The sequence below is a fragment of the Onychomys torridus genome, chromosome 16 (genome assembly GCF_903995425.1).
Source record: "Onychomys torridus chromosome 16, mOncTor1.1, whole genome shotgun sequence".
In the NCBI taxonomy this organism is placed as follows: domain Eukaryota; kingdom Metazoa; phylum Chordata; class Mammalia; order Rodentia; family Cricetidae; genus Onychomys; species Onychomys torridus.
The window spans coordinates 4,899,830-4,926,098 of NC_050458.1; the positions used below are offsets into that span (position 1 = coordinate 4,899,830).

At 46.9% G+C, this 26,269-nt stretch overlaps 2 protein-coding genes across 4 annotated transcripts in view; one reads left to right on the top strand and one right to left on the bottom strand.

The window, feature by feature from the left end:
* The window catches only part of Grhl2 (grainyhead like transcription factor 2), a 134,403-nt gene extending 125,549 nt beyond the window's left edge, over positions 1–8,854 (top strand). The window contains exons 15-16 of the mRNA XM_036208413.1: positions 4,488–4,552; positions 6,150–8,854. Of these exons, the coding sequence (XP_036064306.1) occupies positions 4,488–4,552; positions 6,150–6,264 (180 nt within the window). The 3' untranslated portion in view covers positions 6,265–8,854. The remainder of the gene's footprint in view (positions 1–4,487; positions 4,553–6,149) is intronic.
* A 4,161-nt stretch (positions 8,855–13,015) lies between these two features.
* Positions 13,016–26,269, bottom strand: part of Ncald (neurocalcin delta) — a 180,014-nt gene continuing 166,760 nt past the window's right edge. For all 3 annotated transcript variants that reach the window (XM_036208390.1, XM_036208389.1, XM_036208391.1), the window contains exons 3-4: positions 17,290–17,395; positions 13,016–14,022 (exon numbers count right to left, since the gene is read on the bottom strand). In XM_036208390.1, coding sequence (XP_036064283.1) covers positions 13,925–14,022; positions 17,290–17,395 — 204 coding nt within the window. In that variant the 3' untranslated portion in view covers positions 13,016–13,924. The remainder of the gene's footprint in view (positions 14,023–17,289; positions 17,396–26,269) is intronic.

Below are 26,269 nucleotides of genomic sequence, written 5' to 3' on the forward strand. Positions count from 1 at the left end.
CCTGCTTGAACACAAATGTTTGAGAGTGGTAACCCAGTGTGTGTCACCCGAACTGGCCCTGATTCTTCCCTAGAAGCTGTTCCCTTGGAGTAGAAATAACCCCCTCATCATACCTTATGGGGAGCCAGATCCCAAGTGTGCCCCTGTGGGTGTAGAATCGGCCTGGCCTGGGGCACTTCCTCCATTGGCCACTGGTAGTTTAGGAGGACCAACTGCTGTCTCTGAAGATAAAGGGACCAAGCCATCTAGAACCAGCAGGTTCACAAGAGTCAAAGTATGACCCATCAGGTCTGCGTGTCCTGCAGTCACTTCTGAGACAGGGCCAGCGTTCCCACTGTTCACTGCATTTCTGGATGAGCTATATGAGAAGGATGGCCCCAGCATCACCTAGGTAAACATTCCAAGGAAGCAGATGACAGACCCTGGGTCATTCACTGATCCACAGCCGAAGACCGGGCTGCCCTCCGTAGAGAGTGTGCTCCCATTTCCCTGTCCAGACTCCCCGTCTTCAGCTGCAAATTACTTGAATATAAGAAGAAACTGTATACTGGAGTACAAGGCCTTTAAAAAGCCTTTTACTTACTTTATTGCACTTTTGACAGTAGCACCCAAGGCATTAGATGCCATAGCAGTTTTGAACAAAGCACAGTTTGGCCGATTTTCCTCCCTCTGCGGCTCCGCACTTCCTGCCCCATCTCCCTGGCAACCTCCCACAGTCTCTCTTCCTCTTGAACGTCATGTGTCTTCCTTTTTTCTTGTAATCTTTTCAAAATTTCTTTTTCTTTAAAATAATAACACTGATGAAATGTGGCTTTGTCTTCCAGACAGAATAGAACAGTGTTCCCACCCTTCCTTCAGGTGTGAATTGACATTTGAGTCAGAAGGTGCCATATCAGGCAGATTCATGAACAGTTTGGGGGTGGTGCCTGATTCTGTAGCCCACAAGGATTTCCTACAGCCTGTGAGTCAGGCCACGTGACAGGGTGGCGTAGCTCTGTTACAGGCGGCATGCTCGCTTAAAAAAACAAATCTGTGTGTTTTTGTGCGTGCACAAGAGTGTATTTTCATGTGTGAGCATGGCCGGGGCATGTGTGGAGATCAGGACAACCTTGAGGTCACTTCCTGTCCACCCTCCTGGAGTGCCTGCTTGGACACTTCCCCCACCGAAGCTCCTGTCCACACCCTTTGAGGACCTGCAAACAGTCGAAAGCTGTGGCTTTGGCCAGCCATCTGAGGAAATAACTCAAGAAATACTGTGGAAGCTGACTGTTCTCAAGTAGTTTCTGTGGGCTGGTTCTGCTCACTGAGTGGTTCTAGAAACCCAGGGAATGAGTAAGGAAGTTAGGCCACTCGAGAACGTCATTGCTTCAGCAAGAACTCAATTCAACTCAGAGCCCAAGGGACAGAACTAGTTCACCTTTTTGGCTCCCTCCCTTCCTCTCTGGGTCTCAGGCTGGCTTCAGAACTTGCTGTGTAGCAGATGATGACCCAGAGTGCTGAGACAACAAGTGTGCACCACCACACCCAATTTATGCACTCCTGGGGATCAAATCCAGGGCCTTGTGCATACTAGGCAAGCACCCTACCAGCCTAGCCCAAAACAGCGGCTCCCTTTTGATTTGCATAAGCAACTATGGACACCAGGAGGCTTGACAAATAGTGTATGGGCCTCAGTAGGAGGAAGAGAGAAGAGAGTAGAATACTTCTGAGAGGCAAAACATTTCTGATTAACTTCTCAAGTTTAATTTCCTGTTTCATTGAATTTATGGTCCAGTGTGGCCTGTCCTTATTACTTACTACGTGACAGAGTCTCTTTGGGAGGTGTGATATGTATGTGTGTATGCATTTTATTATATAAACTCCATCAATCACGTCATTCTGATTTTTCCATTAGATTTCACAATTCTGAAATAAGTAAGTCTCCCGCCGTACTTCACGGCCTCCTTGTGTCTGTGATGATGTTTGTCCCGGTGCTGAGCTGTGGGGGACAGTTTCATGACTGTCGTTCTCTTAGCTTCTGCTTCTCATGGCCTTGTTCATCGGCTCTGCATTTTCTCTGCCTGTGCATCTTTTACATTCTCTTCAGATGAGCGCTTCTAACACAGGGTCTGTCAGTCAGCTTTGCTGCCTCCATGCTCCTGTTAGAAAGGTTCCTCTTTCCATTTATTGACATAGCGTATGTGGAAGTCAGCCAACAACTCTCTAGTCAGAGTGACTTCCGGGCCATAGTGGGGGCCTCTTGTTGCTTGCACGTTGTAGTTTCAGGGGGCTGAACTCAGGTTGTCAGGCTTGGTAGCAAGAGCCTTTACCCATGAGCCATCTCACTGGCCAAGAAGCATGCTGCTTTTCTTTTAAAAACCATTTTGTTCGTCCCGGCTTATTCTCATCAGGACCATCAGTGGTGTGCCCCATTCAGCAGGTGGCTTCTTATCCAGCCCCCCTTTACCACCCTACCCCTCTGTCCTCAGCGCAGATGCCTTGCTTCTGGGTATATGTAAGGTGAAGAGCTCTTTTTGCCCTGCAGTGGGAACGGATGGGTAGGAACTAGGGTTCTCTGGAATGCCAGCTCCCCTAGGGCTCTTCAGCCCCCTTCTAGCCTGTGCTGCCCTCTCTAAGTGTGGCCCCAAACCCCCTTTGCCTCCGCTGCCTGTGAGCCACTCACTCGTCACTCTGTAGAGAAGGGCATGGCACATATTTGGGGCAGATCTTTCCAGAATGCATCTTTCAACTCTTGTTACTTTGCACTTACAAAAATGACACAATTGTGAAAATAAACACTACAGATGATATAAAATAAAGGGAGCTTGAATCCAACATTTATCAACTGGAGCCACTGTTAGTGGATTTGGCATGTCGTTTAAATATTTTCTGTACATTTAAACATACGTAAAGGCTTAAAATGCAGACAAGATTATGCTATGTAGACAAATTTCCACTGATTTGCCCCACCTAATATGCTAAGCAATATAAGCTTTCCATATTTTTTAATGTAATCTGTGAAGAAAATATCAAGATATTTATGGGTACTTGTTAGGAAATTTTCTCTATTATGAACAGTGATATTCAGAACATCTCTGAGTATGAGAATATTTCTGTATGTCAGATTGCTAGACATGGAGTCTGTGGCCCAGAACATATGTGCTTTTAAAAACTTCATGGTCTGCCGAACTTCTTTCCCAGGAGGCTGTGCTTCCCTGTCCCATCCACAGAACCCGGGCACTGCTCTTCTCACACTCTGACCAATGTTAGAGTGTCACTTCAGTTTTGTTTGGTTTTAGATTTATTTTTAATGGGTCAGTGTGTCTGCAGTGTGTGTGCAGGTACCCATGGGAGCCAGAAGAGGGCGTCAGATCCCTTGGAGCTGTGGTACAAAAGCAGAAAATCCTTTTACATTCTGAGCTGCCTCTCTGGTCTCATTTGCATTTTTTGATAGTTTGATAAATTAAAAGTACTATCCTACTACTGTCTTCACTTGAGAAATGTGAATAAGAGTGCAGTCGAGCTTCCACATGCTTACCACTCAATGTTTTTCCTCTGAAATGCGTTGTGTTTTCTCCCTCCCCAGCTCCCTGGCCAGTTCTTTTTAACTTACAGCACTTTGCACCATGTCTGTCGTTTATATTTTAAAATGCTTCCCAGCATGTTATTTTTCCTTGTGGTGGTTTTTGATCTACTGGTGTTTTAACATTCTACATTGCTGTTAATATTTAACCTTGTTTTTTACAGGTTTCATGTCTCCCTAGAAAACTGTACTTTAGGGTGATAGTTATATGAAGAATTAACTCATGTTTATTTTTTCCTGTACTTTTATGGTCTTATCTTTCGAATATAAATCTTTTATCCACCTGAACTTTTTTTTTGACTACCTATTGATGCTGGTCTGGAACGTACTACATAGCTCACGAGATCTCAGTCTCCTGCCGTAGTGCTGGGGTTACCTGCGTGTGCCACTACACCTGGCTCACTTGAAATCTAGTTTGAGGTATGGCTACCTATTTAATCCAACATTGTGATTAGAAGCTTTTTTTTTTAAACTGATAGGAAATGCCGATGTCGATTATCAAGCTTGTTTGGGTGAGTGATTTAAGATCTGTCCAAAGAGAATAAAAATAGGGGTGGTATTAGACAAACTCTGACACACTCACAGGCTGTGTGCTCACATCATGAACTGCAATTCTTGTTTCTTTTCTCTTCCTGCTAAGGACAGAGAACATAGGACTTGGTGGAAGCAGTCAGGGGCCTAGTTAGTTAGGCTGTGACCCTATCAGTTGCTAACTGTGGTCTGGAGCTCCATTCACTTCGTGAAACCTCATTTTACTAACCTATAAAGCCAGCAGGCTTGGGTAGTTCAGGGAAACTGAGGCTTTTTGTTCCTTATAAATGGGATTTTCCACCGTGTCTCGTGGGCGGAGACTGTGCTGTGCTCAGGGCAGTGTGACCACGTTGCGTCCCCCTGCTGACCAGCTTCCCTGTTGTTCCCCTTTCAGCTGTCTGAGAAGTATGGACTGCCTGTGGAGAAAATCACAAAGCTTTATAAGAAGAGCAAAAAGGGGTAAGAAAGACCTAACCTCAGCTAGCTTCCGTGTCTGCAGGGTGCATTTTAAAATGGTACTTTCCTTACCTCTTCTTACCTCCGGGGCCCACAATGCCGGCTAAAGATCTTTAGTGATTGAGGCAGAGAGACCCACAGTGCACTGCCAGGATGTCACCTGAGATGCACCCGTAGACAGCATTACGAGTGGACCAGAGGGATAGAGAGGTGGTGGGGACAGCGGAAAGTGAAGAGGTCACCACTCGACATTGGCTCCTGACTGGCACCAGTAGGAACAATAATTTGTTGAGAATATCGGAAATTATTCCAAGGTAATCATCCATGAAATCTTCTCAAATGGCCATGGGACCTGTTTGTGCACATTGGTAAGAACAACCGGTCCTTCCTGGTTGGGTGGTCAGGAGGCTGTGGGTTCCCTGCCCAGTGTTTCATCTGTGTTTCCCCCACTAATCCATGAGCTTACAAAAGAGAAAAGTAAGCAGGCCGCTTCTGCGTTTTACTCCAGGCCTCATGTTTAGTAAACAGAACATAGATGGGAGTGGGGGCAGGGCCTATGGTCTCAACACTCAGGAGGTCACTCATCTCTGCCCCTTTTAAGGCCCTCCTAGGGCTTCCTCTGACCCCCTTCATTCAGGAAACATGACCTGGGATTCCCGGACTTTCTGAATTTGGAGCCTTTGGCTGACTGGGCATCAAACTTAAGCTCTTATTGGGAATCAGTGAATGTGTGCTGCAATGTTTTCCAATACAGTGGGCTGGGGATACTCCTTGAGTGGTGCCTCAAGTCCTGATGGCTGTCGAGCCTCACTATGAAGTCCTGTGCACAGGCACCACTATAACACAACTTAGTGAGTTACTCCTTCCCAAACTGACAAGAATGAGAGGCTCAGGCCCTCCTCAGTCACAGAGAGGGACTGGAGGCTGGCCTACTGGTTAGGAGCACGTGTGGCCCTTCCACGGGACCCTGGTTCAGTTTTCAGCACCCACTGGTGGCTCACACCAGCTGCCATTCTAGTCCCAGGTGATTAAATGGCCTCTTCTGAACTCCGAGGGTGTCGCGCACACATATGGTACACATATCCAGCAAACACCACCATGGGGCAGGCAGTGGGAGAGAGGCGGGCAGCTTGCGGGGGTAAGGCAAAGCTGGCTTTAGACCTATCCTCGTCTTCACTGGCTGGGTTGTTTCGTACTTGCAAATTACTGACATAAAACTTGCCTTTAAGCCGCATGCACTGTCTTTTACTGCACGTATGTGTTCAGTCAAGGGCAGCTGAGGTTCGCAATAAAAATCCTTAGGGTCCGAACTATTTGGGCTGTGATTCAGTAGCCAACAGTTGTTTGGCTCTCTGCTAACTTCTCTGAGGCATAACGGTTGGGCCAAATGGTCTCAGAAGCCCTGTTTAATAAGAAATTGTAAGGGTAGTTCAGGGAAACTGAGGCTCTGCTTCCTTTAGGGGAAGGAACTAGAAGGTTTCTGTTTTAGGGAAAGAAGTAGAAGGTTAGGGAACACCCAGCCTGAAAGGTGTTCCTGCACTGAGCCCTCTGTTCACTGGCTTTGTTTCTTACCTCACCCCATCTCCCCCAACTGTGACAGCATCCTGGTGAACATGGATGACAACATCATTGAGCACTATTCAAATGAGGACACCTTCATCCTCAACATGGAGAGCATGGTGGAAGGCTTCAAGATCACGCTGATGGAGATCTGAGCCCTGGGCACAGGTCCCCTTGACAGGAGCTCTCTTCAGCGTGCTCCTTCCTGGGACAGATGGGATGGAATCTCGCTGCCCCAGAACCTGGAGCTCCATCTCACCCACCTCACAGACTGTTACAAGACTGCTGGGAAAGGGGCGGGGCCCAAGGCCCTGTGAGTGTCCATGTCGACTCCTCCATTTGCTCCCCATGGAGCTGAAGCCTGAGCCCCTCAGCAAATTTCTTTGGGCCTGGCAGGCCCTTATTTATTGCCCATTTTCCCCAAGAACCTGGAGTCCAGGCCCTCCAGGACTCTATAAGTTACTGATAGCTCCATGTGAGGCATCCAGGGTCCCATTCCCCCCACCCCCCACCCCTTCAAGGGAAACACAGCCAGTCCACTCATCTCGAGGAGCCCGGGCAGCTGCTGTGTCTTTTCTTACTTCCCTGCTCTTGAGTGGATGGACGAGATGAGCGCCTCCTTGGCGCAGTCTCCATGGGTGGGGTAAGAAGGACACCCTTTTACTGGCCCCAAACCTTCAGATAGCTCTGAAGAAGGTCATTTTACTAAATACCTCCAGGGGGTCTCAGCAAGTAGCCACTGGGCCTTGTACGGGAAGACATTCTGCTACCATGTCAGTAATAAGGAACACAAAGTAAGCCTAGTGACCATGTACATATTTTGTACATAATATCGCAATAATATATTTTACCTGTGGTGTGCGGGCGTGTTTACTGCCACTGGCCTGGAGAAGACACGACCCAAAGACTCAGAGCACTCTGCTCTATCCAAGAGGAGGCCTTTGGGGTGTCATGTGACTGTGGTGAATGGCTGGAGGGACTCTTCATTGGGCCATGCCTGAGGACTTGTTCCCCGTCCCCAGACGGAGCCCTTTCTCCTCAAACATGATGTCCTCCAGGCCATCGTACTTTATCTCATGGTGGTATGTCTGGGCAGGGCCATGCTGTCAGTGCCTTGTTTAGCTTTGGTAACTTAAGCCTTCTGTAAAGTTTCTGCAGGGGTTTACGCTGGGGCGGGCCCTGTCGCTGGGACCTGCGACAGAACTGCTTGGCCAACGTGGGATCCTGGACACTGTTGTGCCTCACAGTTTACAAGCATGTCCTTCATCTCAAGTGGCCCCTTTGAAAGTCCAACTGTAGTTTTGCGAAGCGAGCCAGCAGCTCGGCTTGGCTGTGAACAGCAGACGCTCTCCTCGTGCTTCTGGAGACCGGAAGAGGTGGGGCTATCCACACAGGCTGTGGAAAGCCATGGGGGCCCTGGCAATTCCAAACCCGGCTTTGGGAGGCACACTGGAGAGCTAAGGCTGTTCCTCTCCTTCCCCGGGGGAGGTCAAGAGAAAGCTGCTTTCCTGACCAGTCATGAAAGCATGCCCCACCGTGGGCTGCTGTTCTCTCTGAGATGGCAGGTCAGTAGCTTAGGGACTTGTATGTGCCCCCGTGGGCTGAGCACTAGTTTGAGTAGCCATGCATATCCCACTCCCAGGCCTGGATCATGGGACAGCTTCCATGGAAAGGTCCAGATCTGCCTGGGAAGCACTTTGATGTCTTACCTGGAGGCTCAGTTGACTCCTGCCTTCTTGTCCCACCTGCCCCTGAGGCTGACTCTAGACCAGCCCTTGCTCTCCAAAGTGGCAAAGAAGTTGAATGGGATGGAGAGTAGGTGCCGAAGAGGCTCCCAGGGATATCGGGGTGCCTTTCTGAGAGCCCCGGCACTCCTCATTCCAGTCCTCACCTCCACTCTAAACACCATTCCTTGAAGCTTGGGGACCCTCCAGGGTGCTAGTGGGTCTCTGATCTATGGTCTACAACACTTGGGGTTAGCTCAAAACATGCTGGCGGACCTTATATGTGGGTGTAAAACTCCAGAGCAGGGAGAAGACAGACGTGTAGCAACCCCACTGCTGCCAGCTCTTCTCTCTAGTCTCTGGAAAACTGCTGGTCTGCTGTATGGCCGAAGACAAGCCAGAGATGGCTTTGCCTTGCCTTTGTCCTGAACCCCTAAGCAGTGCTTGTGATAGCCATCACCAGAACAAGGGATAGAAGCCAGTGCCACCAAAGAGTGTTCCAGTGTCAGGTCCTGGAGCATCCGCTGGGGGCATCCCTTCTTTGCTGAGCATCCTTTTCTGAACAAAACACTCCAGCAAGCTGGAAAAGCTTGCCTCAACTTTGTCTCTGAATTAATCTCACCCAAATAAAGAACTTTTTGTCGTTGTGTTTAGTCCATAGAAGATGGGGCACACTTGAAGCCAGAAAGCTTCCGTGTCGTCACATTGTTGAAACTTTCCCGGTGTTTAGAATTGGAACCAACGGAGAGGTACACAGGGGCTGTCATACTGAAATCAGCTCCTGAAAGACTAAGGCATGTGCTAACACAGAGACCTGGGAAGCATGAAATGAGTTAAAACATTTGCTTTCCTTCGTGTTTAACAGTCATGAAATGCAACAGGAAGGAGGGTTTGTGCCAAATTCTGAGAATGGCCCTTTCCGAAGGACAAGCAAGGGGGTTGATGTGTGTACCATCTGCTCCTGCCTAAAAAAGAGCAATGTAACTTCATAGTTTTGTAAATGGGAAAGGGGGAATCTATAAACTATAAATACGTTATTTTATTTTTTGTACATTTTTAAGAAGAAAAAATAAATATTCATAACACGAGTCAAACAGCTGCGTCTGGTGATTTCTGTGTGGTGACCCCAATACTTTTTGTCTTTGAGGGAGAGTCTCTGGGGTCTGGGCTGCCCTTGCACCTTCAGGCCCTGCTTACAGCATGGCACAGACTTGCTCTTCCAGTCCCCCACCCTCCTGTTATACCAGGCTAAAATGCCAAGAGGGCCAAAGGGCGACAAGAGGCCCCCAGTGTGGCCTGGAAGTCACTCCTGACTGGTTTCCCCGGGTGGGTTCTGCCTACACCTTCTCCCTGGCACTTTCTGGAGATTCTTTCTGCTTTACATTTGTGTCGACCTCTACAGAGAGGCAAAAGTCACATGGCTCATACTTCAATTCCACATCCACACTTCCTGTCCCTCCAAGAGCCACACCTCAGAATACTCTCTGTTCTGGGGCTCCAGTGGTAACCGCCACATTACAGAACCGCGCACCTTGCTCCAGCTGGTGTCTTCAGTGATCTCCCAAGAGCATCCCTCCCGACAAGTAGCACGGCTAGCATTCTCCACAGCACCCCTTCTCTTTCCAGGCACAGTACTAAAATCTTGCCTCCAAAAAGCCTTCCCTGGCTGACTTCAACCCAGTGGGATCAGCCCTCTATGCTCACATCAGGGGTAGGGAAGAGCAGGCTAGGGGTGAGGGGTGTTTACTATGTGGGAACTTCTGGAACAAAATAGGCCACAAGCCTTTTTGTCACTCTCCATGTTGTTCCTCTTCCTCAGGTCTGACTGATCTTCACACCTGCCTGAGTGTGTGGTTTGGGGGTGTGAGTGCTCATCACATCTCCCCCTTTGATGTGGCCCTCACAGTGAGCTGTACTTACCAACACAAGCTCCTGGACTAGAGGAGTACCCTTGGTGCTACATTCCACTTATTCCCAAGGGTTCTTAAGCTCCGTACTTCTGGGCTCTTCTGAATGGGTGGATGGTTAATGTTGGGAATCAGGAGTTTGAGGAACTTGGTGGGGATGAGCCAGAGGAGAGGTGTGGTGGAGACTGCAGATGCACACCACCCTTCTTCACTGGGATCAAATGCCCATCAGAGACCATTTGGGAAGGGACATTTCTGATTTGCCGTTGGGTGTTTATAGTGGTGTTCAAGGTGGGATAGGAGTTTACAACTGATCTTGAGGCCAGTCCTCCCTCCCAGTCAACTTCGTTGCTAGCAATGCCCCCCAGTTCACACACTTCCAAGCCTTCCACACTCACACTGGAACACTCAGAATGAGCTCAACCAAGTGCTGAGATATTGCTATTGAAGAAGTTCAGCTTGGTGAGGGCTGACTGGCCATTTGCCTGTCTCCATGGAGGTGCGTGTAGTGGTGAGGGTTTTTGTTAGCATATACTAATTTCATTTTTTTTTTTTTTTTGCAAACATGTATGATTTGGCAGTGTTCACCCCTCACTGCCTTCTCTTGTCCCCCTCCTGCTCTTGCTGATCCCCCTTCATTTCCCCTCCCCAGCAACTGCTCACTGCAAACAGCTCCTCAGGGAGGGGTGGAGTCTTGTAAGTCTCTCCCTTATCCCCACCCCCACTCCCATCCATGACGGAATATTGATGGGCCCAATCCTGAGCATAAGGGCGACTATTTAACCAAGGGTAGTGATTAGCAAGTCCTGCCGCCTTGCACTGTGAAGTGTTTGCACCATTTCTCAAAGAGAAACACTGAAATATCAGCTCTTCCCTGGAAAATCCATACAGTTAAGCCTTCCCATGCCTGGGAGCTGCCCAGTGGTTAGCTCCTTATTGTCACTGTCTTTGCATCCCTAGGGGTTGGGATTGTGCACCATACATCAACACCCAGGACAGCAGAGTCCAGCAGCAGGCACCCTGAAGTTTGAAATGTGTGGCAATTCCTGGGTTGTATGTGTACAGGCTCCTTAGGGGCTCCGGCCACCTTCCCACCATCGCTGCCATGAGTGACTTGATGTGTTTCAGGCAGTCCTTGTACATAGAAACCAACTGTGTGCAGTAGGAAAAGACCTCTCCACATCTGCTCTCCAAAGGTCTAGTTGGCCTAGGCGGGGTCTATTGTAGCTCCTACTCTAGGGAGAAGCTAGCAGCCCTGTCCACACGGCGTTAGCCTTCTGGCTGCAGTCAAGGCCTGTGACAGCAACGGAGTGTGAGTGGCTTTGGAGGTACAGGCGTCCCATCACGTTATCTTTTCCAGAATCTTCTCTGACAGGAGAAAGAGAGAGGATTAGACTGCCTTCTTCAGGCTTCCCCAGATCCTGCTGAGCAAGAGCTGGCCTGGGTTTTTGCTTGTGTACCTCATATATGGGGAAGGAGAGTCAATGTGAGGGAGTAAAGGTCAAACTGGGAAGGGAGAAGGAAGCGATACATGGACCAACAACGCTTCAAAACTCTTTCACCCCCAAACCTGGAACCTCCCCAAGACAGCAGTTGTAGTAAGGAAAATCTCATGTTCCAGATAATGATATTAAATAATAAACATGCTTTAATGCCAGGCAAGAGCTATACAATCAACTGAATGGGACCACACCACATAGTCTGACATATAGTATTAAATTCATTTGTAGAAAGTCCCTCTGGGGTGTATTGCTGGGGTGGGACAGCACCCACAGCATCCCTTCTCCATCTTAAGCGAGTTATAAACAGTCACCTTTGAAGGTCTTCAAGTCATAAGCCATGTAGTCCAGTCCCATGGACAACACAGGCTGCCTTTACTTGGAACAAATAAGACTCCCTTCCTCCAGGTATTCCCAAACACAGCCGAAACAATGCCTCACCAGAGTGACGTGTCTTCAGGGCTCAGCCGTCCGGGTGCCGTGAAGTTCCTTGGTGAAAATGTATAAAATTAGACATACCCCATACCTCCGTGGGGAGGAGGGGAGAAACAGCCCCAGGGAGAACACAGGCAGTGTGTTTTGTCTGTGTGGCTAGCCAGTTCTGGAACTCTGCATGCCTTCCGGGACTGCAGGGCGCACAGCCTTTGCCTCTAAAGCTTTCATTTCCCAGTAGCTGGAAGCCACCTCCTCTAGTTCCCACCTCAGCTCTAAGTTCTAGGAAACACGGGGTCTGGCTCAACTTGAGGCAGAGCCTGAGTGGGTTCTCCACCTTAACTACGCCACTCAGTCCTCAATTCAGAGTGGGACATTTGGGTCCACTTTCCAAAGACCAGTGTGCTGGGTCCCTGACCTGTTTCTGCTCCACAGCTCAGGTTCATTCTGCTGGTCAAAAGCAGACTTTACCATTTGGCCCCCAGGATTTGGCAAGCCTTGGTACAAAATGTAAGGAGATGACACTAGGAAAATTAAAATCACAAAATTTAGGTCTCAAAACTTCAAGCCATGAAGTGATTCATTTTAATCCACCGTTCAAATTTGAACTTCTGCCACTATGAGAGTCACCGTGGTGCTGGGGGTGGGGGTGGGGGTGGGGATGGGGGTGGGGGTGGGGGTGGGGGTGGGGGTGGGGGTGGGGGAGACCTCTCGGCATCACTTTCCTTGTGGTTGTGTTTATCTTTCTGTGGTTCTAGCCCTACAGGAAGTGGCTTGGTGGCAGACGCAGACCTTCCCGCCTCCTCTCAGGCAGGTTCTGCCACCGACATCCTTGAGTAGTTGGGCCTTCTGATGCCAGCTGTCTGTGGGGCTTTGGCTCGCCTGTGGCCAGAAGTTCTTACTTCCAGCCCTCATTTCAATGTATATGAGGTGACCAGCCCAAGCAGCAGCTCAACTTTGCTACATTCAGAGAACAGTGAGGGGGAACACTGTTGGGATCCCCATTGGTAGGCCCCCTCGCTGGCTCTTACAGTGGGTGAACTGCCCAGCTGTCCCACACCTGATTCTTTGAAGGGCCCTGTGGGCAGGAAAAATGAACATTTTAGATGTAGCTCCCCCACCAAGGATGTGGGTTAAACTGCTAAGAAGTCTCTGTTTCAAATCTATAGAACATTCATCTGCTCAGAGAAACGTCAGGCCTGCATTGGCTGCAGGTGCGCTGCTGGGCCTTGGTCCCTGTTGGTGCGGAGCTCCGGTGCTGTACAAGACACTTGGAAAGCCGTCCTCCTCATGTCCTCCAGACACCTTGACTCTGGAAACCATTCAAAAATCAAAGCCAGGCCCTGTCATCATTGCTGTGTAATTTTATGGAGTATATAAAATATACTTGTGCAAAGACAGATATGACTTTAAAACAAGACATTGACATTCATTGTAGTTGGCTTCACAATAAGCTACTAAAAACAGTCTTCCATAGTAAGATTGTATTAGCGCTCTCTACACATGCATTTACAAGGCAAAACACTTAATTTGGTCTGCAATACCCAATATTTTATATACAGCAGTCTTTTATAAATCACAAGTAGGCAGTTAGATGGGTCTGGTTTTGGAATATGTTACCATCTGTGTTGGATTTTTTTCAAAGAAACTCATATTAGCTCAACTCGTGTAAACCTGTTGAAAAAAATAGCTGAGCCTTCTTTTCCCATCTCCTCTGTTAATTTACCTTGAAATGTTCACAGCTTAGAAACTACAGCCTGCTGGGGTAGAGAAGGGAGTGGGCCTCTTGGGGGCTGTCCCAGCTCCCTTTCATAGCCTTACCCCAGAGGGTATAACCTGTTCTGAGGAAAGCAAGCCCCAGGTGCCGGCTATAGTCCTGAGGGCATGTGTCACAACAGACCCCTGATAGTTTGTCTTTCAAACAAAGCCCCTCTGGGCTGGGTGGAATTCCCTTCCCCAAGTCTTGTGTTTTAAGACAAAGACATTAGAATCAAGGCGGAAAACAATGATGATTAAAAAGCTGTCCAGCGGGGAACACCATGAAGTGTGCTCATGCTCTCCACGGCACATGGGGCTCTGGGCATTCCCACAAAGCGTCCACGATGAAAGAAGCAAAAGGCGAGGTGTCACAGAAGGGTGCATCTGACCGGAGAGGGGGCAGCGTCACCATCAATATTGTTTGGCAAAAAAAAAAAAAAGTTTAAACGCTAATCAGGAGACACAAGCAGATGTAGCGTCCTTGGGGTGCAGGGCTCAGAACTGGCCGGCACTGCTGGGGTCGCACTGCAGGAGACGTACGATGGATGGGTCACTTTTGGCCCCTCGGATGAATTCTTCCAGGGAGAGTTTTCCTAGGAAGCAAGAGGACCAGTGAGTGGCAGCCCATGGGCCTTTGCACTGCACATTGGGAGCAGCAGGAGCCCACGGCTTCCCCCAGTAGAAGCCAGGAGACATGAGGAAGGGACCCCACTTCTCCGTTTACCATGATATCACCTACCACTTTCAGGATGCAGGGCTTGGAGCAGGTGTTGGTTTACCCGACCTGAATCTCTGCTCTTCTGCCTCTGCCTACCCTGGAGGGGCCCACTCAGTGTCTGAGGAATGAGCACCCCCTCGTTTGAGTGTGCCAGGCTCTTAAAGCAGCAGGGCTGTAGCCAGGCCACCTTCGGCCACTCTGTACTAGTGGACTCCGGTTTGCAGCAGACCCCTCCCCTTGGGTGGGCAGAGCAGGACTGTAGGTTCTTTTGAACAAGTTTTTGAGGACAGCCGCATCTTCATCCAAAGTCAGGAGGGCAAAGGTGTGTGCTCTAGTTGGAGGGCGATCCACTGGCCCTCGACCCAGGTGGTCTGAGAAGGAAGCCAGGGACCTGCTCTCTCGCCACTTTCTCTTTCTTTTATGACATGGAGTCTCACTATCAGACCAGGCTTCCTTTTGACTCTAGATCTCTTCCTCCTCAATAATGTGGATCCCAAGTCTCCCTCTTCTTCCTCAGCTTTCTTCCAGTAAAGGTCCTGTCACTGCCATTGTGGAGAAGTGAGCAGGGGACGCTTCCCCCATTCCTGGCACTTACACAGTGGCCCTTTGAGTCAAGCGACTCATTGACTAAGAAACTGGGTGCAGAACTGCCAGGCCCCTCTGCCCAGCTTTGCCCTTTTTTCCTTTCCTGGAGACTTAGCTCTATCTACCCTTCCGGAGATGGGCACTGGGCCTCTCAGGCTCCTCTAGGCCTCTCTAGCTGCCCTTTGCAGCTACCTGCTCACTACTGCAGGGTAAGAATGAGGGGGTAGGCACAATAGCATCATTACTCACTGAGGTCTCAGACATCAGCACCGGGGACACTTGGTACCCAACATGAACTCTCTGCCCTCTTGCCCAGACGAGCATGCTGGCTTGCCTGGAGGTACAGAGGTCAGCAGTGAAATGTGAAGACTTAACTAAGACTATGATGGCAGCAGACTTTACATGATTCCTGTTCTGCTTGGGTGAGAAGGGATAGGGGACTCAGAATGAGGCCCTGAAGCCAAGCCCTGAGCTAACACAGCGAGTCTCCCTGAGGCTCAACAGTCCCCACCCATCCTTCCTTCACGGCTTCCATCTGCATCAATTTCTTTAAACAAATCTTTCTGTAGCAAAGCCTGGGCCAGTGTTGTTCACTGCACACTGGGAATGATAACCCAGCCCGGCCCTTTGATCCTGGAGTCCCAGTGGAGAGAGGCCCTGTCACTGCCTATGAGGCACATGTCCGAGGTGTCTTGTCTCCCATCCTTCAGTCCTCCTCTAAGGAGAAGGCTGGGTTGTAAAGTCACCATGTTCCCCAGACTACCCAAACCTGTGGTTCATCATCAGCAAGTTCATTAACTGTTAAAACAATCCAATGTTGGTTTAAACATTGCAAAACAAACTGTGTTGTGAATTAAGGCACGGGAAGGGAAACAGGATGTTGTGCGACTCTGCGGAGGAAACAGCAAACAGACTGGCTTGCACCTCAAAAACCAAGGTTCTCAGGGAGTTGGTGCCCCACATGTGGGAGGAGAAAGAGGCTTGCTGGATGCAGAGCCTTCTACTGTTGTGCACATCAGCATCACCTGGTGCATTTCCACACAGCTGAGAAGACTTGCTGAACACCAAGAGCTGTAGATCTGGGTCCAGTGAGATGGCTCAGTGTGGTAAAGTACTGGCTATATGAACCTGACCTGAATTTGACCTGGGGAACCTATGTGAAGGGGGAGGGGAAAGTTGACTCCACAGAGCTGTCTGTCCTCTGACCTCCATGCATGCACCATGGCACATACATACAGGTCATGTAATAACATGTGTAACAACACATACAGTAGTGATAAAGAAAATAAAATCTATGTTTTAAAATGAGGGGCTGGAGAGATGGCTCAGTGGTCAAGAACACTTACTGCTCTTGCAGAGGACCAGTGTTTGAATCCCAGCACCCAAGTTGGCTAGATCACAACCATCTGTAGCTCCAGTTCCAGGGGATTGTATACACTTTGTGACCTCTGTGGGTACCTGCATGTTTCTGGTGCACATAAACTCACACAGGCATGTGTATACATACACATAAATAATAAATGAATAAACTGTTTTCAAAAAGCTGTGAAGCTTTTGTCAGCATGGGTCAGCCTTGACTTAGCCCTGTAAACTCAGGTACTTCTGAACAGCCTTTCAAGATTTGGCAAGAAAAATTAAGAATGCCAAATTAATTTTGAACTTTAGTTGAATAACAAGCAAGTCCCTAGCATAAGCATGTCCCAGATATTGCATACAGACATAGTTATGCCAAGAAGAAGTCACTATTTCTTAATTGCTTGGGCCTCTTATATTCTACTTGACAGACCAATATGCAGAAACCAATTTTATTTACTCATTTTACAGATAAGGTTTCCTTATATAGCCCAGGCTGTCCTCAAACTTGTGGTCCTCCTGTGTTATCACCATTCCAGACTTGTCTATATTGTTTGAAATCAACTTTCCTTCCCACTTTGGTTTGTGCATTCACTAGTTGTGTTTCACTTACAGGCAGCACCAGGGTCTACCCAGCCCCGGGATCTACCCAGTTCCGTGGTCTACCCAGCTCCGGGGTCTACCCAGCTCCGGGGTCTACCCAGCCCCCGGGTCTACTGAGCCCCAGGGTCTACTCAGCCCTGGGATCTACCCAGCTCCGTGGTCTACCCAGCTCTGTGGTCTACCCAGCTCTATGGTCTACCCAGCTCTGTGGTCTACCCAGCTCCGTGGTCTACCCAGCTCCGGGGTCTACCCAGTTCCATGGTCTACCCAGTTCTGTGGTCTACCCAGCTCTGTGGTCTACCCAGCCCCTGTGTCTACTGAGCCCCAGGGTCTACCCATCCCTGGGGTCTACCCAGCTCCAGAGTCTACCCAGCCCTGGGATCTACCCAGCCCCGGGGTCTACCCAGCACCCAGGTCTACTGAGCTTCAGGGTCTACGCAGCCCCAGGGTCTACCAGCTTCAGTTCCATCCAGCCCAGGATAGGTGGCTCTTACAGAGCACTTTATGTCAGTCCCTGTGGCTGACATTCTGTCCATAGTGGAGTGGCTCTGCCTGGATTCCACCAGCAGGTTGGCACAAGCAAAGCCCTTCAGCCTCCTACCGTCTCTGTTGGTGTCCATCTGGCGGAAGATCTTTTCTGTCCTTTTCTCTGGTGTTGATTCATCTTCAGGCATTTTCATGACAGAGGAAACCATTTTGTAGATAGCCTAGGGACACAAGCAACAGGGTGGTGAGATGGAAACATGGTTCTACCCTGTGTCAGCTGCCAGAGTGAAGGTTCCTGTGTGCTGGGGGAGCCAGATCTGCTCCTGGGCTTTGTGACAGGACAGGATGTGTAGCCCCTGGTAGAAGCAAGGCCAGCAGGACTTGCTTTCCACCAGTGATGCTCACTGCAGTGTCAACTGGCAGAAAGCCCACAAAGGCCGCTTCTGCTGTGGTAATGTATAAAGGAGTTCCCAGCAGTTGTGTTAACCTCTGAGCAGTGCTTGTGAGAGGGCGGGGCTCCTAACAAGCGCTGTTGAATGTTGCTGTGTCTCACACTAGAGATGACTGTCCCAGGCTTAGAGACAAGTAGAGCCTATGGTGGTCATGACCCCGGCCCCTTGAGGATGACAGACACCTGAAAGTCTGTGGGGCATGCCATTATCTCCTCTCAGGCAATCATTATCAGTCGCCTCGACCATCCAGCATTGCTCTCCCCTGCAGTATGTGGCTAGCGGCTCACTTTTGCTGAAGATCCCAGTAGCTGGGAGAGGGAGACGGGGTGCTGTCAGTTTGGGGTTACGATAACATTGCCATCTCAGGGTGAGACAGACCGAGTCCATCTGTGAAATATGACAGGAGAAAAATGATTCAACTAAAGACTGGAAGTGGAAGTGGATGTGTCCCTCACCACCCACAGCCTTTTGCAAATGGCTGGGAAACACTTGTGGGAGCCTCATCCATCAAAATACAAAGTATGTATTTGGGAAGAGTAAGAGAAGTCATTGTTTCCATCTTCAGATCATGACTTCTTAATCAGATTCACTTTGGTCACCTCAGTCATGGGGCAGGGGGAGGGGAGGAAAGTGTAAGAAAAGGTAGATTTTTCCAGAAAGTTCCAGAAGTTTCTGGAGTTCTATATGAAACAGAGCAACTGGGAAAAACAGGGGAAGAAAGACAACCAAGAAAAAGAGGGAGTGCGGGGCGGGGAGGGCAAAGGTGGCATTAAGGGCTATATTTCTTGCTCTATATTCTTGTTTAGGATCAACCCTGTCAGAAATATCTAAAATATTGCAGACATGGTCTAATCCCAGTCAGTGCATAAGGATGAAGAAGATTCACCCAGCAGAGTTTCCTCGGGCAGATTCCATCCCTCAGACTCCCATGTCTGCCAGAAGCATGGTCACAGCCCTTGCTGAACTCCAAGGCCACCCCACAGTGAGTCACCCCAGGAAAGTCAAGGCCAGCACCGTGGCCCTGTTTAGGGTGATGGCTGTCACTGGGTAAACTCAGTCATGGCCAGCTCTCCTGAAACATGCTCACCAATGTGCCCCTTGGAGGCAAGAACAGAGTCAGGGTTAGTCCTCCCCCCCCCACACACCCAGCCAGCTGGTTCTCTCAAGCCTCCCTCAGTGTCATGGTCTGTACGATGGGTGTAGTACTACACCAAGCTGTTGGCCACAGAGGTGGTGGGGATCGTTTAAAAGTGGGAAAGCAGAGGCTCTGAGATCTCCAAGCTTTCCAGTGAACTTCAGACCAAGGCAAGATGGAACCAGTGGCAACACACACACACACACACACACACACACACACACACACCACATACACACTACACCATACACACCGCACACACCACAGCACAAAACACACACACATACCCCCACATACACACTACACCATACATACCGCACACACCACACAATAAAACACATACATATACCACAACACACACACACATCACACCACACACACCACACCACACCACACACATATCACACCACACACACACAAATCATACCACACACATCTTATCATACATATCACACCACACATGCACACCCCATCACATACACACACCATACTACACACACACCACACCATAAAGCACACACACATACATATACCACAAGACGCACACCACACCACGAACACATATCCCACCATACACACACATCACACTACACACACATACATCACACACGCACACCGGACTTGGAGCATCTTTATGAGTTCCTAAGCTCAGGACTGTCAGGGCAGCACCAGCAGTGTGGTCCATACCTGACCTCAGCACTAACAGCGCAGTATCTGGACCCTGCCCCCTGTCAGTTCACCCAGCACAGCTTCCTTCAGGGCGCGTGTCAGCCCACCTCCGGGGTTGAAGAGGTGTTAGTTGAGGACTATTTATAGACAAAGGAGGGTTTATTGTTTCAGAAGACTTAGCAGACCCATGATCTCTTCCGGACCTGCTTGTTCCTCTGCTGAGTCTGTTTTGCCTCTGGAGGTTGCATCCTGGCTGGTGTTTATGACTGGACCCAGGAGCATCTTGGGAGATGCTCTCCTGGTGCCACTGACAGTTCCCACCAACTTGGTCAATATGTTCACAACTGGGTTTCCTAGACCAGTCGCTTCATTCATATTCCTTTCTCATCTGAGTGTTCAACCCCCAACCCCTACTCATGTATTAAGGACAGATGGAAATGTGACTGTCCTGCAGGACGTCACATAAGTGCTCCTTTCCTCCCACCTCAGTGGGTGATCGCCTTCCTCTGCATGAACAAATGGCTCCATGCATCCTCTCTGGGATCATTTCACTCCAGGACACTGTCCTCTGTGACTGGCAGTCACGCCTGGCTATCATCAAGCCTCTGTTGGTGCTGCTGCACAGTCTTACATAGCCTTGGTTGAGATTGTGTCCGCCGGTGACTGTCCCCACCCAGCTGCCCTCTCTTGGATCCCTTCCCTCACTTTTCTCCTATTCTGCTTCTCTGTCCTCAGAGTTTTGTCTCCGTCTCCCTCTTCCACTTCTCTCTGCCTCTGTAAATGTGAATTTAACACTCATGGAAAAGCCCCTAAGGTTCGGAATCTGCCAACAGCTGCCAGTAGCCTCTCCCTGTGGACCCGATGCGGATCTAGCACTGTGGACAAGTTTAAGGAGTGGCAGATTTGGAAGCCCCTGCACAGACACTGGCTGCTCCGTCACGCAAGTCTCTGTTCTTAGTTGATGATCTGGCCACCATTCCCAGTTCCCATTCATTTATCACCCACTCACCCATTCATCAATTTCTGTGTGAGTACCACACACCAGGAACTGTGACTGACCCTGTAAGTTTTTCTCCTAAAGGTAGGGTGTGAATCCACTTTGTATTTTTTTTCCCCTTTGTGAGCCTGAGCTCCTTGAAGATCATAAACAGCAGATTCATACACTGATTCATGCTTCCTACACAATAGCTTACTGTTTAAAAGAGCCCAGCACCTTGCTCCACCCTACTGACTTCTGCCAGCTGCTTAGGAGCAGGTCAGCAGTCAAAAGAACAGGTCAGTGACCTGCCTGACAGCCAGCTGCCTCACTCTCTAGATTCTGTTCCCAAGGCCCATCTCAGCCCTTGCCCTCCACCTTATCACCTGTGCTGCTTCTGGGTCCTGCCCCTGCCCAGGGGGCTCCCTCTGCTCACGTGCAAGCCACACAGTCAGAAGAACAGCCTGAGGCCAGGCCCTGACCCCAACCCCAGGGGCTCCTGCTGCTCCAGTGGGGGCCATACCAGTCAAAAGAACAGAGACCCCTGCTGCACTAAAGGCCAGCTCCCGACTTGGACAGATATTCCCTACTGGATCAGAGGTCACATTGGCCAGTGAAATCCCGGCCACAAAGACTAGAAGACCAAAAAGGAAACAGAAACCAAGGAGCAAAACACCCATCCAATGAAGACAAACTCGGAAATCAGCACCTAGACCCGGTAATCCCCAAACCAGATGCCTAAACACCAGTATAAGAAGACAATCAACAACAGCCAGGGCAATATGGCCCCACCAAAGCTCAGCTATTCTACTATAGCAAGACCTGAATATTCCAACACAGCCAAAGCACACATACAAAAAGACCTTAACACCAATTTTATGAAGATGATAGGGGTCCTTAAAGAGGAAATGAAAAAAAGATCCCTTAAAGAAACAGAGGTGTAGACAACCAAAGACTTGGAGGAAATCAATCAGTCCCTTAAAGAATGCCAAGAAAGCCAAGAAAAAGCAAACAGCAGAAGAAAACTATCCAAGACCTGAAAAGTGAAATAGAAGCAATTAAAAAAAATCCACAAACTGAGGGGATTCTGGAAATGGAAAATCTAGGTAAGCAAACACAAACTACAGATGCAAGCATCACCAACAATGCAAGGGATGGAAGAGAATCTCAGGTGTTGAAGATACTATAGAAGAAATAGATTTATCTGTCAAAGGAAATCTAAAAAACTTCTCACACAAAACACAAAACATCCAGGAAATCCAAGACACTATGAAATGATAAAACCTAAGAATAACAGGAATAGAAGAAGGAGAATCACAGCTCAAAAACCCAGAAAATATACTTAACAAAATCATAGAAGAAAGTTTTCCTAACCTAAAGAAGAACATGCCTATAAAGGTACAAGAAGCCTTCAGAACACCAAATAAATTGGATCAGAAAAGAAAGACCTTGTGTCACATAATAATCAAAACACTAAACATACACACAACAACAACAACAACAAAAAGAATATTAAAAGCTGTAAGGAAAAAAGGCCAAGTAACAAACAGAAGATGGACCTATTAGAATTACACCCCACTTCTCAATAGAGATCCTAAAAGCCAGAAGGATTTGGACAGATGTGCTGCAGACTCTAAGAGACCAAGGATGCCAGCCCAGAGTACTGTACCCAGCAAAACTTTCATCACCATGGATGCAGAAAACAAGATATTTCATGAAAACATCAAATTGAAACAATACCTATTCACAAGTCCAGTCCTACAGAAGGTACTAGAAGGGAAACTCTGACCCTACAAAGTTAACTACACTGGTGAAAACACAGTCAATAGATAGATAATCTCACACCAACAAAATCCAAAGAAAGGACACACACACACACACACACACACACACACACACACACACACACATCAGTACCACCACCAATAAAATAACAGGAATCAACAATCACTGGTCATTAGTATCTCTCAATATCAATGGACTCAATTCACCAATAAAAAGACACAGGCTAACAGAATGGATATGAAAACAAGATCCATCCTTCTGCTGCATACAAGAAACACACCTCAACACCAAAGATAAACATTACCTCAGATTAAAGGGTTGGAAAAATTTTCCAAGCAAATGGACCCAAGAAGCAAGCTGATGCAGTGGTTCTAATATCTAATAAAGTAGATTTCCAACCAAAATTAATCACAGAGATGGGGAAGGACACTTCATATTCATCAAAGGGAAAATCTACCAGGATGGTGTCTCAATTCTGAATATCTATGCTCCAAATAAAAGACTACCAACATTTGTAAAGAAACATTACTAAAGCTTAAATCACACATCAAACTCCATACATTAATAGTGGGAGACACCTTTAATCCCAGCACTAGGGAGGCAGAGCCAGGTGGATCTCTGTGAGTTCGAGACCAGCCTGGGCTACAAAGTGAGATCCAGGAAAGGCACCAAAAAAATAAAAATTAAAAAAAAAAAGTGGGAGACTTTGCCACCTTACTCTCACCAATGGACAGGTCTGCCAGACAGAAACTAAACAGAGAAACAACAGAACTAACTGACATTACGACTCAAAGGGACTTAATAGACATCTACCAAACAGTTCACCCAAACACAAAAGAATATACTTTCTTCTCAGCACCATGTGTGAAACCTTCTCCAAAACCGACTACATATTTGATCACAAAGCAAGCCTCAACAGATACAGGAAAATTGAAGTAATCTACTGTACCTTCTATCAGACCATTATGGAATAAAGCTGGGTTTCAAAAATAACAGAAACTACAGAAAGCCTACAAACTCATGGAAACTGAACAACTCTCTACTGAATTATCACTGGGTCAAAGAGAAAATAAAGAAATTAAAGTCTTCTTAGAACTCAATGAAAATGAAGGCACAACATACCCAAACTTATGGGACACATTGAAAGCAGTGCTAAGAGGAAAGTTCATAGTACTAAATGCCTTCCTTCATAAAGAAATTAGAGAGATCTCATACTATCAACTCAACAGCACACCAGAAAGCTCTAGAACAAAAGAAGCAAATGCACCCAAGAGGAGTGGATGGCAGGAAATAATTAAACTCAGGGGCTAAATCAATACAATAAACACAAAGAGAAAAATACAAAGAATCAATGGAACAAAGTGTTGGTTCTTCAAGAAAATCAACAAGATAGACAAACCTTATCCAAATTAACTAAAAGCCAGAGACAGAATTTCCAAATTAACAAAATCAGAAATGAAAAGGGGGACATAACAACAGACACTGAGAAAATCCAGAGAATCATCAGGTCATACTTTAAAAACCTGTACTCCACAAAATTGGAAAATCTAAAAGAAATGGATAATTTTCTGAATGGGTACCACATACTAAAGTTAAACCAACATCAGATAACTATTTAAATAGACTATAACCCCCAAGGAAATAGAAGCAGTCACTAAGTCTCCCAACCAGAAAAGCCCAGGGCCAGGTGTTTTTAGCACATAATTCTAACAGACTTTCAAAGAAGAGCTAATAACAATACTCCTCAAATTATTCCATAAAATAGAAACAGAAGGAACATTGCCAAATTCATTTTACGAGGCCACAGTCTCCCTAATACCCAAACCACACAAAGACTTAACAAAGAAAGAGAATTACAGAGCAATTTCCCTCATGAACATTGAAGCAAAAAATTTAATAAAATACTCGGAAACTGAAACTAAGAACACATCAAAAAGATCATGCACCATGATTGAGTGGGCTTCATCTCAAAAACACAGGGATGGTTCAACATATGAAAATCTGTCAATGTAATCCACCATATAAACAAACTGAAAAAATATCGTGATCATCTCATTAGATGCCAAAAAGGCCTTTGACAAAATTCAACACCCCTTTATTATAAAAGTCTTAGAGAGATCAGGGATATAAGGGACATGCCTAAACATAATAAAAATAATATATAGCAAGCCAATAGCTAACATAAAATTAGAGAGAACTCAAAGCAATTCTGCTAAAATCAGGACCAAGAAAAGGCTGTCCACTTTCTCCATATCTATTCAGTATAGTAGTTGAAGTTTTAGCTAGAAGAATAAGATAATTAAGGAGATCAGGGGATAGAAATTGGAAAGGAAGAAGTCAAATTATTAATATTTGCAGATGATATAATAATATACATAAATGACCCCAAAAACTCTACCAGGGAACTCCTACAGCTGATAAATACCTTCAGTGACTATCCTGGAATCAAAATTAACTAAAAAAAAAATGAAAAAAAAATTAGACCTCCTATAAACAAATGATAAATGGGCTGGGAAAGAAATCAGGGAAGCAATACCTTTTACAGTAGCCACAAATAACATAAAATACATTGGGGTAACTTTAACCAAGGATACCTGTGTGACAAGAACGTCAAATCTTTGAAGAAAGAAATTGAGAATATATTAGGAAATGGAAAGATCTCCCATGTTCATAGATTGGTAGGATTAACATAGTAAAAATGGCCATTTTACCAGAAGCAATCTACAGATTTGATGTAATTCCAGTCAAATTCCAACACAATTCTTTACAGACCTTGAAAGAACAATACCTAACTTCATATGAAAAAACAAAAGACTCAAGATAGCTAAAATAATCCTGTACAATAAAAACTTCCAGAGACATTACCATCCCTGATTTCAAGCTATCCTACAGTAGCAATAGTAGTAAAAACAGCATGGTAATGGCGAACAGACAGGTTGATCAATGGAATCGAACTGAAGACTTAGATGTAAATCTACAGACCTATGGACACTTGAGTTTTGACAAAGAAGCCAAAATTATACAATGGAAAAAAGAAAAATCTTTAACAAATGGTGTTGATCTAATTGGATGTCTGCATGTAGAAGAATGTAAATAGATCCACACTTATCATCCTGCACAGAACTCAAGTCCAAGTGGATCAAAGACCTCAACATAAATGCATTGAACCTGATAGAAGAGAACATGGGAAATAGCCTTGAACGCATTGACACAGGAGACCACTTCCTGAACAGAACACCAATCCACAGGCACTAAGACTGACAATAAACGGGACCTCTTGAAATTGAAAAGCTTCTGTAAGGCAAAGGACACTGTCAATAAGACAAAACAACAGCCTACAGAATGGGAAAAGATCTTCACCAATCTCACATCTGACAGAGGGCTGATATCCAAACTATTTAAAGAATTCAAGAAACTAGACAGCAACAAACTAAATAATCCAATTTAATAATGGGGTACAGATCTAAACAGAGAATTCTCAACAGAAGAATCTCAAATGGCTGAGAATCACTTAAAAAATGTTCAACATCCTTAGCCATCAGGGAAATGCAGATCAAAATGACTCTGAGATTCCATCTTTAACTTGTCAGAATGTCTAAGATCAAAACCACAAATGACAGCTTATGTTAAAGAGAATATGGAGAAAAGGGTACACTCCTCCATTGCTGGTAGGAATGCAAACTTGTATAGTCACTTTGAAAATCAATATGGCAGTTTCCAAGAAAATTGGGAATCAATCTACCTCAAGACTCAGCTATTCATCAACAACAAAATCCTAAAACAATACATGCCACTTGATGGTACTGATTAAACTCTTTGGGTCACAAGACAAAAGAAAAAGACATGGTTGTGGGAAAATAACTTGAGTGGGGGGTGAGAATGGGAAGGAAATGAGGGGATTAAGGGGTGAGAGTAATCAGAATGGATTATTCACAAATATGAAAAGGTTAAAGAATACAGTTAATCTTAAAAAGACAATACACGTAGAACCACAGCTTATAAGACCCTGTAAATTAGGCAGACAAGGACAGTAATTCCCGAGGAACTAGAAACGGAAGTGGTAAGCAAGCCCTGGACA